This window comes from Erithacus rubecula (assembly GCF_903797595.1).
Source record: "Erithacus rubecula genome assembly, contig: SUPER_Z_unloc_3, whole genome shotgun sequence".
Classification (NCBI taxonomy): Eukaryota; Metazoa; Chordata; class Aves; order Passeriformes; family Muscicapidae; genus Erithacus; species Erithacus rubecula.
In genome coordinates, this window is record NW_027635944.1 from 4,649,176 (window position 1) to 4,660,677 (window position 11,502).

At 41.4% G+C, this 11,502-nt stretch overlaps 1 protein-coding gene across 2 annotated transcripts in view; it reads right to left on the bottom strand.

Annotated features, from left to right (window-relative positions):
• The window catches only part of RASA1 (RAS p21 protein activator 1), a 52,896-nt gene extending 41,879 nt beyond the window's left edge, over positions 1-11,017 (bottom strand). The window contains exon 1 of one of the 2 annotated variants that reach the window (XR_013777284.1): positions 10,420-11,017. Coding sequence is in view for 1 of the 2 variants with exons in the window: in XM_079331438.1 (XP_079187564.1) it covers positions 10,420-10,802 (383 nt within the window). In the remaining variant the exon portion in view is untranslated. The remainder of the gene's footprint in view (positions 1-10,419) is intronic. The other variant, XM_079331438.1, reaches the window with a different exon arrangement.
• Positions 11,018-11,502: the final 485 nt, after the last annotated feature.

The window sequence follows — 11,502 nt, forward strand, 5'->3', positions numbered from 1 at the left end:
TGGAACAAGCTGCACTGCAGTCAGAGCTGTGACCTCTGGTCCACACACAAACAAAAGACTCCTGTATTTCCCCATGCTCCACGGAAGCTGCTGGGTAGTCGCAGCAGCCCCATAAGGCCCAGCCAGCCCTCTCCAGTGTGAGGAGGAATGAAGTTACACTGCATGCCTTTAGCAAGTTCACAGTATAGCTATACAGCTTCTGGCCTCCAACACAGCCCCAACACCACAAGGTCCATGTAAGGAACAAGCCATTCACAAAGAAGTAGCAGATGGTGAATTCACTACATGGAAGAAGGCAGCTGCTATTATGTGTGGAAGCATGTCACAATGTACAATCAAATCTTTATTTATGTATTTCCTTTTTACATGTGGGAAAAGCTTTGCTGCTCTACTAAAGGATTCTGCTCTTATCGTATATTACAATTTTTTTTCTTAGGAGCACAGTAAGTAAAGGAGAAGAGAATGTAAGAAAAGTGCTGAAGGGGAGCAAAAGTGAGTACACTATAGATCACAGCTGCAGGTTTTTCTATTTCCATCTATAAAAGCTACAGTGCACAGGAAAAAGTCTTCAAATGCCACATCCACTTCATTCAAGGCTCTTCTCAGCTATACCATGGTGTTTCAAGAAAATATGTAGTAACAATGGAGAACTTGTAGGAATCATGGTCAGAGCTCCTCTGAATCCAGACTGACTTAGTGCCTTTCACACATTAGAGATTCTTGTCACCACCTCAGACTATGAGCTCTGTTTCAATTACAGGCAAAAGACAGAAGATATTACTTTGAACTGGGAAAATCCTCAGTATCAAAAGACACAAAAATCTCAAGGCATTTCATGATGGCAGAGGAGAAAAATGACACAACAAAACATCCTGAATTATTGTTTCTGTCTTCTTACTCCAATGATGGTTAACATCAACCATCCTCCTCTCAAGCCTCCCACATGAAGATTGTCTTGGAGGATGGATCATGGTGCAGAGCCACTGGAGGTCATAACTACACCAAAGGGGAAAAGTGGCACTTAATATGAGAAAATTTCAGGGGTGTTTGTTTGTTTGTTTGTTCTGTGATATATACATATATGTGTATATATTTTACATATATATATCTCATATATATATTTGCTAGCACAGAACTGTTACTCCTTTTCTGTTATTTTTGCCTGGAAGCCTCATAACTTTTGAAGTCACAGTAATTTGCAGGGAGGGGTTGTTTTTTCATTCCAGGAAAATTTCCACCTTCTTTGGCAGATAATTTTCTGGCAGATACTATCCTTAGCAGATTTTAAACCAATGCTCCTATTCACTGCTGAAGTTTCATTACAGTCTTACAGCTTCTCCCAGCCTAAACTGCACTCTTGGTTTTATTATTTTTACCCAGACCCTGCCTTTCAGCACTTTATTTCCCATTTCTGTCATATCTGTAAAGTTGTGATACTGTCTTTATGCAACTGATTTGGAGAGATAAGATTAAACTAAATTTCAGTTAGATTTTACTACATTCATCTCCTTCTTCCATCTTGTTAGTTAATACTCAGTAGTTACCAACTTTTTACCAAGCCTCTGCAGTTATCCACATTACAAAACTTTGCTACCAGAAAAAGATCTGCATATATGCTAGAATGGATGCACCTTTAGGATAAGCAGTTGAAATTAACTTCTAGCCAAGTGTTCTTTGTCCAGTGTGCATGACTCTGAGTGTTACATACAGTTCTAGGAACAAGAGGGAAAGATTTTCACACCATTTGCTTTCTTTTTCTAAGAGGCACTTAAGCACATCCGTGTAAGACTAACAAAGACTCCTTCTACTTTTCTTATTCGACTGTTCCAAAATCACCCAAAAACAGCATGGAAAAACTGAACTGTGGTGTGCTACAAGACCAGGAACGACCAACTAACATGGAAAGTCCCCACCACAGGCACTCTTTAGCACACCAGCTATGTCCACCTGTTCACTGCAGGACACACCTCTGCCTTGCACACACCTGCACAAAAAAGTCATTAAAACTCAGCAGTTAATGTCAGCTCCAAGCTAGAACTAAACAGATCAACTGAAAACCTCAGTATATCTTAACAGAGAGACTATAAAAACATGAAATATCAAGGTAAGTATACAGCAAAACAAATAATACATTTAAATAATTTCGCAAAGAGAAGAAAGCTTCTAAAAGTTTCAATTGCTGCAGCAAACAATGCCATAACTTTAGAAGAGACAGAAGTGTGACAACAGCATACTATCCAACACTGAGAAGACTGACTGCCTATCTCATTTTCACAAGAATCAGCAATAAGCAAGTGAAACACAGCTAAACTTCATGAAAAATAGCTCTTGAAATAGCTGGCTTCTTTTTTTTTTTTAACGAAGAATCAGATTAGGAAATGAATTCTGGAACTCATTAAAGGCCTTAGCAAGAAACTTTCCATTTCTACATACTACGTATCTGTGCCCTCAGGTGAAAAACATATTTTTTGACTAATTAGCTCTGAAGCAATGTCAATAAGGCTATAAAAATGACCAGATACTCCTGACAATAACTAAGGAATTTCTAAGATGTTGTTCAATTTGTCTGCCATTACCCTCATTAAATGTACCAGAGGTTCTTTCATCTTCCTCCTCCTCCTTGCACCTCACCCTCTAATCAAACACAGGTTTTGGTTTTGTTCTCCCCTCTCACCTCCTCTTGCAAGCTGAATTGTTCTCAAGAGAGGGATGTGTCAAATCCACAGATGGATTAACTGCTTCTACAATGAGAAAACCTTGACAGTTTTTTATACACTAGAAATCAAACCCTACCCTGAATTGTGAATATTTGAACATGTTCAAATCATCCAACATGCACTAGGAAAAACAGTGCATATAAGCTAGAGTACAACCCATACAGAACAAATCTCACAGTGTAATATTTAAAAAATTGTGCATAAAATTGAGAAAAAATATCCCACCTGTTTCTAGACTGGAACACAAGTTGAGATGATTACTACAGAAGCATGGTAACATGCTGCTTTTAAAGGAATAAAGACATTTCTCTAGCATCCTTTTTGTTTTATTTTAAGGAACAGAAATAACAAAAAAGTCCATAGTTGCTTAAAAAGCACAAAAATCCATGCAAGAAAAAAAACTGGTTTGAATTTTTAAGAGAAAAAAAAAGTGGTTTGAATAAGATAATGCAAGCAATTCCTTCATGTTCAGTATTAGGCAAGTATCCAACCTTGAATCTTCTAACATCTCCAGGGCTAACTCTACTAAGAAATGGGAATATTGAGAAGAAATTGACTGACTTATGATCATTCCTAAATTTTATAAACAGAAAATATAATGTCATTTATCTACAAAATAACCATACAAAACTTAATGAGCCCCGATCTGGGCTATATGATTCTATATATTCCAACTCTGATGAAATTTTATACTCACAAAAAACATAAATAACACTTGAGTATTAACAACTATTGATATTTCAGTCTAGCAAAAAACAGAACACCAACCAAAAAAAATTGGTATAGTGTGAAGTTAGCCTGAAAATAGCTGAAAATACTGAAATTTGAACACAAAAATTAGTTTTCTGGGTCTGATCTTCCTAAGAATCTGACTGTAAATTGCGATAACACACTGGGCACACTAAGTACCCTGGAAACCTCAATACTCCATTCCTGAAATATACCTGTAGTTTTGAAATGAGTCTAGCAACACTGGGTACATTAATTTATATTTATTATATATATAATATATATGTGTGAATAATTATAATAAAAAAATACCCTAGATGGAAAAGCTAGGTATTTGAAGCACATTACTAAATATTTAAGAGGCAATGTTAGCTACTTTAGAAAAGTTGTTTTTAAGGCAGATTCCTGAGCTTTTACCAGAGAAATTAAGATATGTGTCTATACAGAAAGTAATGAAATATTCTTCTTGCCAACCTAAAAATTTCTTGTAGTCTCATTACTAATCTTCTCTATTAACAACTGTCCTGACTTTATTCCTCACTAATTACAGTAAGAGTTTTCAGCAAATAGGTCCTGTAACATGGATCTTTACCTATAAACAGCATCTTTATACACACAGATAGAATCAACTTGAGTTGAGATAACCACCAGCAATCATCAAGTTCAACCCTGCCACCCTTCTACCCCCAGCTCAGTTAGGATCAGGTACATCTGGTTGCTCAGGGCTTCTTCCATTGGGTCATGAATATCTTCAATGATGGAGACCTCATGACCACTCTGAGCAATGTTTGTCACTGTTTGATCACCTTCACCATAAAACAAACAAACAAAACAACAAACAAACAAACAAAAGCATCCTGCATTTAAATGGAAATTCAGGTTTTTCCATTTGTTTCCATTGCCTCTTTTCTTGTCACCTCACACTACTGAGGTCAGTCTGGTACTCTCATCTCAACCCTTCCCACATGATTTTTACACTCATATTTAAGACCCACTCAACTTCCTCTTCTCCAGGCTCAACAGACCCAGACCTCTCTGTATCTCTTTATGTGACATATGACCCAGTCCCTTCATCACCCTGATTGCCTTGCACAGACCTCTCTGGGGTAGCTCCATGTCCGATGTGTCTCAGCAGTGCTGGGCTGAGCAGAGTGAATGATCATCCTTCTCAAGCTGCTGACAACACCCCTCCCAGTGACACCCAAGACACCCTCAGCCTTCTTCGCCACAGAGGCACACTGCTGGCTTTGTTCACATCCTGACGCCCACATGCTTCTCTGCAGAGCTGCTTTCCAGCTGTTTAGCCCCACCACGTGCTCAGGGTTACTACTCACCAGTGCCAGAACTTTGTGTTTCCTTTGTTTAACTACACAAGATCTCCTGCCACCCAGTTCTCCAGCCTGTCCACATCACTTTGGATGTCACCACAACTACCTGGTGTTTCAGCTGCTCCTCTTTCAGTTTTGCATATCTGTGAACTTGCTAAGGCTGCATGAACTCTGTCCAAGCATCAAGGCCACAGTATTGGCCCCTGGAGGTATCCTAGGGAATAACCCCAGTAATTTGCCTCTATCTGGACTTTGAGCTGCTGGTCACCATGCTCTGCTCCCAGCCATTCAACCGGTTTTCAATGCACCTCATGTCCATTTACCTAACCTGTACTCTGTCAGTTTGTCTGTAAGGAGATGACTATGGAAGACAGAGTCCAAAGCTTCAGTAAAAGTTATGGTAAACTCTCTAGCTTCCTCCCCCAAGTCAATGACTTATAAATCTATGTCGATTACTCCTCACCACTTTCAGCACTAAATATGATTTAAAGATAAACTAATTTAATAACAGAAACTTTTTTCTGCTCTATCAAGAGTGATAGAATGGGTATTTTATACAAAAATAAAAACTATTAAAGACCACCTTCAATCTTTAAATAGTATATAGAAGTAAATAAAGTAGGTCAAGTATATAAACTCTGTCAAGCACTGTAACATTTTACTAACCATACTCTGGAGGGACACTGAGAAACCAACCCTGCAATACTTACATGCAGCACAAAGACTATGCTAAAACAAGATGCCTTCTCCCTCCTACTGTGCTACCAGCAAGACATGACAAAAAGATGCTTATTTTGCTTGGGAGAAAGATATGAAATTGGAAAACTACTATGAAAATTTTATGAATCTATGCCAGAATCAGAATATGGAGTCCTATACTGAAGAGGCCTAAGCCCTCACCAGAAAATTTGTGTTCCTCTTCCCTTCACAATCACAAAACGTATAAACAAAAAAGGGTGAAAAAACACAGCATGGCATTACACTTCTCCATGGGATAGGCTGGTAGATGAACTGCCAAAGTCCCACATCGATATTATGAGACTCAATCTATAACACAAAATAAAAACTAACGAGATAGTCAAGAGACTCTAGTCACTGTTTACTGATGTTAACTAGAAATACTGACTAAACTACTGAAAAATCATCCTCAAACTTCTGGCTTCAAATGCTATCTCTGATTTTATTTAACTGAAGTTTTCATTTACCTATGAACTAGCACACTCAGTTTACTTACTGCTTCACTTCCTATGGCAGGTTAGGTACAATGTTTTTCTGCTGCGTTTAACCACTCACTTAAGACAGTTACTTTTAACACCACACAAGCAGCCAGAAGTGGCCCAGAGGACACTACTCACCAGCTTCAGAAAAATAAGGTGTTCTCTTCCACACATAGCAGAGACTGATGAAAAAATTCCTTATCACAAATGAAAATATTCAACGCTAACTGCATTAACTGCTAAACAAAGAAATCTCATACAGTACAATCTATTGACAGTTTTTTATACAGTACCTAACTAAATACACCAACATTACTTCCTCACAGTTTACAGTGCAACAGTTCCACTCATTAGTCTGGAAAAACGCCTTCTGCAGTTATTCAGAAAAGTATTTTCTGCAAATGCAGAACACTCAGCTTCCCATCTTGAACACTTACGTGAAGATACTAGAACTTCAGTTTATGATAAGGCAGAAAAAGATTCTACTTTAATGCAACCCATTCTTATTTAATATTTCTCTGCCTGTCTTCATCTTCAGTGCTTTTCCTTGTTATTATGTTGCCTGAACAAGCACCAAGAGTGACAGTAAGAATATATCTGCTTTGGGCAAGATTTGTTTTAATCAGACACTATTCTGACAGCCTGTTTCATTTTGTGTGGTTGATTACTTTCAGATTTCAACTGATTTCCATTTCAAACTGACAAGCACTGCCCAATAAACAACGAATGACAATACCAGTTTTTCTGTAATACTGGAATGGCTCCTGTCACATTATTGCAGCACTAGGATATAAAATAATTTTGTTAACTAAGATTTTAAATCATATACATAACAGAATCAGCATTCATTCATTAAATCCAAGGGAATTTCCTTACACTATCTGAGCCTCTGCCAGAGCTCTGTAAATGGGGCAGAAAGTAATGGAAAAAATTACCTAAACAAACACAGAGTTGCCCACTTTATTCTGCAGTACCCTGTGCCTCCCACCTAGCATTAAGCTATAACATAAATACACTACTGTTGCACTCCATAGAAATTAAAACCCACACACACACTGAACAGAGAAGCCTCAAGTTTCACTCCAGATCAAAGATTTAAAAAATCAGCCCTAGTGGGGGATTTTAGTGAATAAAGAGGTCTTATATGCTAGTATCCTCCTGAATATTAAAGAATACACACTAGAAGAAGACATATTCCTCAGACCTCCCTGAACAAACTATATTTATAACATCCTGATGGGAAGTGCAGAACCCACATGTGCTTCACTTTCCACCTCTTCGTGTTAGTTACTATGAAAGTCAGAAAGTCAACTTTACACCATTTAAAAGCACACTGATGTATAAAAAAGCATTTGCAACATATTTACCACCTAACTAGGAACTCATATTTTGTCTAGTTTGTGTTTTCTGGTTTGCTTTGGGCTTGTTTTTTTCAATATGCAAAACAAGTTCAGAGAAGTGATAAAGCTGTGCCAAAGTTTATGCAGAATGTTTTATTTTATTTTATTCTTAGAAGTCTAATCTAAGATTGGAGTTTGAACCTGGAAAAACCAGCAGCAACACTTAACAGATAATTCTCTCTGGAGAGAGAGTAGCCACTCAGGAAATTCTAAAATGCAACACACACCTACCGGAAGGCAAAGAAACCTAGTGAGTTGTTACTATTATAAAAGAAGTAACATCTTTGCATTCTTATAGAGGAGAACAGTAATTCTGTATTATGGCAAGGCCAGAAGTGAAGAGCACTGTCAAATTTCAGATGTACATATAAGATATTTTAAGCAATGAAGACCAACAAAGCCATGTGACAGAACTGAGGAATTATCTTTTAAATCACCCTGCATTTATTCTCTAAAATCTGACTAAGGAAGAAGTGCACAACAGTGGAGACAATCACATTTAAACAAATGGAACAGCAGTCCTGTAATCACATCCCACTGGAGAAATTTAATACAAATTTAAATTGAATGAGCAGTTAGTCTTCTCAAAGACTCATACTGGAGCTTTCCTTATATATGATGACAGATTAATACTATGTCTGGTTTTGGTAATAAATCAGGAACTCAACTCCATAGAAGCAGGTGGTATAACTACAAAGAAAGGGCATTTCCAAGTTAAAACAGCAGTACTGAAAGGACAGAATGTACTACTGACATATACCAATTTTATGACCTAAATGAGAATCATAAAAACTGATGCTGCACAGCATAAATAAGAAATGAATGAAATGGAAAAACGTTTCTAAATCACCAAACAACTTAAATATTTTATGGAAAAGTCACACACCAAGGATAAAAATTACGAAGAAAAAGCTTAAATATTTGGAAGTAAAAACTTCTGAATCAATTTCTAAATGTTTTTACTTCTTGTCAGATTTAGTATTACATTCTTCAACAGAAGAACATTGAACTAGGGAGCTATGCTATCATGCTATTATCCTGTGTAAGGTAAGTAGCATTCTCAGCCAAAACAAAACCAGGACTGAAGTCTTCCCCAGTCCTGTACTCCTTGCCAGAAACATTAACATCCTTTTTTGAAAGTTAAACATGATGTTTGCACACCATTACAGTATTGCAAAAGACAATGTTTTGACTGAAAAATACACTCAGAATTGTAGAGGTAACAATTAATTTAGTATCAAAAACTGATTTATTCATGAATGACTACCCTGCTTTCCAAAAATACTGTAAAAAGCTTGATTTTTGCCTTTTTCCTCAGTTCTCTGAGGAACTTAGGTCGGACAGAAGCATTTTGAACTTTTCAGAGAGACAAACCAGAAAAGCAAAATCCTGTTCCCCACGTGCTTGGCACACGATCCTGAAGAAGTAACTTTGTTTTTTACGTGTTTCCATTTCCCAGATTTCTAAACTTCCTAATCCTATTTCTAGCTCATTAGGGACTTCTAAAAGTTTAAGACTATTCAAACACTGTCTTCAGAAAACAAGGCTTTAATGTTTACACTCTTCCACACAAGTTCAGAAACTAAAAGGATAAAGGACTGCTATGAAGGTGTCAATGTTAGAGAGTTTAATTTTAAAAGAAATCCTGTAGTATTACCATTTTACATCCTATTTAAAATCACAATGGCTCGTGAAATCCCTAAAGTATGTAACATAATGCAGGAGTTAACTCTGTCAGTCATGACAGAATATAAAGAAAGAACCCAAAATTCAGAGATTTTTAAGTCAACTTTCTGACCTATCTATATAAAAATATTTTTAATACTACTGTATGCTACCCCCTAAATTATCCACTACATGTGCGAGAATTTCAAGAACAACATATTTATAGAAACTATATCAATGGAAAAATAAAAGCCTTCGAAACAATCTAAGTTTGGGGAGAATATGATGCAGATACAGAAGAAAAGGTTTTTATTTTCTATTCTAATACACACCATGGAAGTACTTTGTGTCAACCTGCGGATTTTCTACGGTGAAATCCAAAGGTTGTGTTTAGAGTACCTACTAATTACATGGACTCTATATAACACTATTTAATCTTATATTTCACCCAACATAAACTGCCTCTAGTGCAAAATTCCTTCTATTACCAGCACTGCAGGAATCCAAATTAAGCTGATGTATGGATAAATACAATAAAACCTAACTATAAGTTTACAGTTTATTCCAAATCCCTCCTCTCTCCAAGCATAACCTAAATGAAAACACCTTTAAATCCGTTGAGCAGCAAGGCAGTTAAAACACTTATAAAAATACCCCTCTGTTAATGCTTTTAAAATTAGAAATTATTTTAATTTATTTTGAATCCTTTACTCAAGACTGTCTGAATTTTTAAAAAAGACCCAACATGTGGGCCTTACTTTGGCTGTGTTTCTATATATCAAATGGAAAAGATAAGTAACCCACTTTATTATTTTTCAGCAGAAAGCAATGCAATACAAAATGATAACATGGTAAATGAAGTATTTTATGCCATGGATAGGCTTTTTCTGTCTATTTACAGAAATTAAATTCATGGCTTTACTGAAAAAGGGCTACAACTGGCAAGAAAAGCCTCTCCCAACAGGTAGTTGCGAATAGCTCAGAACAATCAGAATAGCTCACTCTCCCTGGCAGCCTGCAGCATCGCTACGAAAACTTGCAAAAAACTAACTCAGCCGCCTTTTTCCGATGAGCTGATCCCCCTGAGCACCGAAGCACCAGCTCCCGGGGAAGGGGAAGGAGCCGCTGCCGACCCTGCCGGGCTGCGGGTGGGCTGCCCTCCGCAGACCCCGGGCAGCGTCCCCGCAAAGAAAACTTCCGGCTGGAACGGAACCGGAGGGAGAGAAAGTGAAGGGGTAGGACGCAGAACTTTTGCGAGACTTCCAGCGGAGTTTGACACACACTTTCCCCGGGTAGCGGTGGGGGCCCGGCGGCGCGCTACCCGCTCCCCGCAAGGATCGAGGCGGGGACGGTGGGTACTCACTGATTGGTGGGGGGTGCGTTCAGCGGAATGGCCACCTCCTCTTCCTCGTACTCGGGCCCGTCCAGCGAATCTCCCTCGTCCACTGTCCCCAGCCCCCCGGCCAACGGGGGCGGGGGCGGCGGCAGCGGGGGAAAGCCGGGATCGGCAGCCCCAGCGGCCGCCGGAGGGGCTGGCCCCGCGCCCAACTCCAGCAGCCCCAGAACCGAGCACAAAGCCGCCCCGCCTGGGGGGCCGCCGCCGACCAGGAAGGGGCCTTGCGGCTCCGGCGCCCGGCCCCGGCACAAGGCGGGACAGTGCCCCAGCTCCCCGGCGGCGGCGGCTCCCGCCGTCCCGGCTGCAGCGCCCGAGCCGCCCTCCTCACCCGCGGCCTCGGCCGCCATCATGTTGAGCCTCGCCGGCCGCCTCACGCCGGGGAGGAGGCGACAAAGGGGCTCCGGGCCCCTGCCCCCACCCCGCCCCCCCCCCCCCCCCCGCGCCCCAGCAGGCAGCGGAGCCGGGACGCGGCCGAAACTTCCCGGTGGAGTCGGGCCGGGAACAATGCCCGGCTGGGCGGGGGCTGGGTCGCTCCGCAGGGCCCCGCGCGGCTGCCTCGGCCCGCGGCCGCCCCGAGGAAGTGCCGCCCGCCTGCCGGGGAGCTCCGCGCTTGCGCGGCGCCTCTGCGCCTGCGCGGGCGGCGCGGCCCCGGCCGGGCCGGGAGGGACGGCGGGCGCGCGGGAGCGCGGGCGTGAGGGCTGGGAACGCGGGGCTCCTCGCGAGGACCAAAGGGCTCCGTGCGCGGAACAGAGGGCTCCGTGTGGGCTGAGGACTGGGGAACAAAGGGCTCCGTGCGCGGAGCACAGGGCTCCGTGCGCGGCCGGGAACAAAGGGCTCCGTGCGCGGAGCACAGGGCTCCGTGCGCGGCCGGGAACAAAGGGCTCCGTGCCCGGAGCACAGGGCTCCGTGCGCCGCCGGGAACAAAGGGCTCCGTCCCCGGAGCACAGGGCTCCGTGCGCGGCCGGGAACAAAGGGCTCCGTGCGTGGCTGAGGGCCAGGGGACGCGCGGGACTGGGGTACGATCCACTCGTTCAACCCAAGATGAGCACT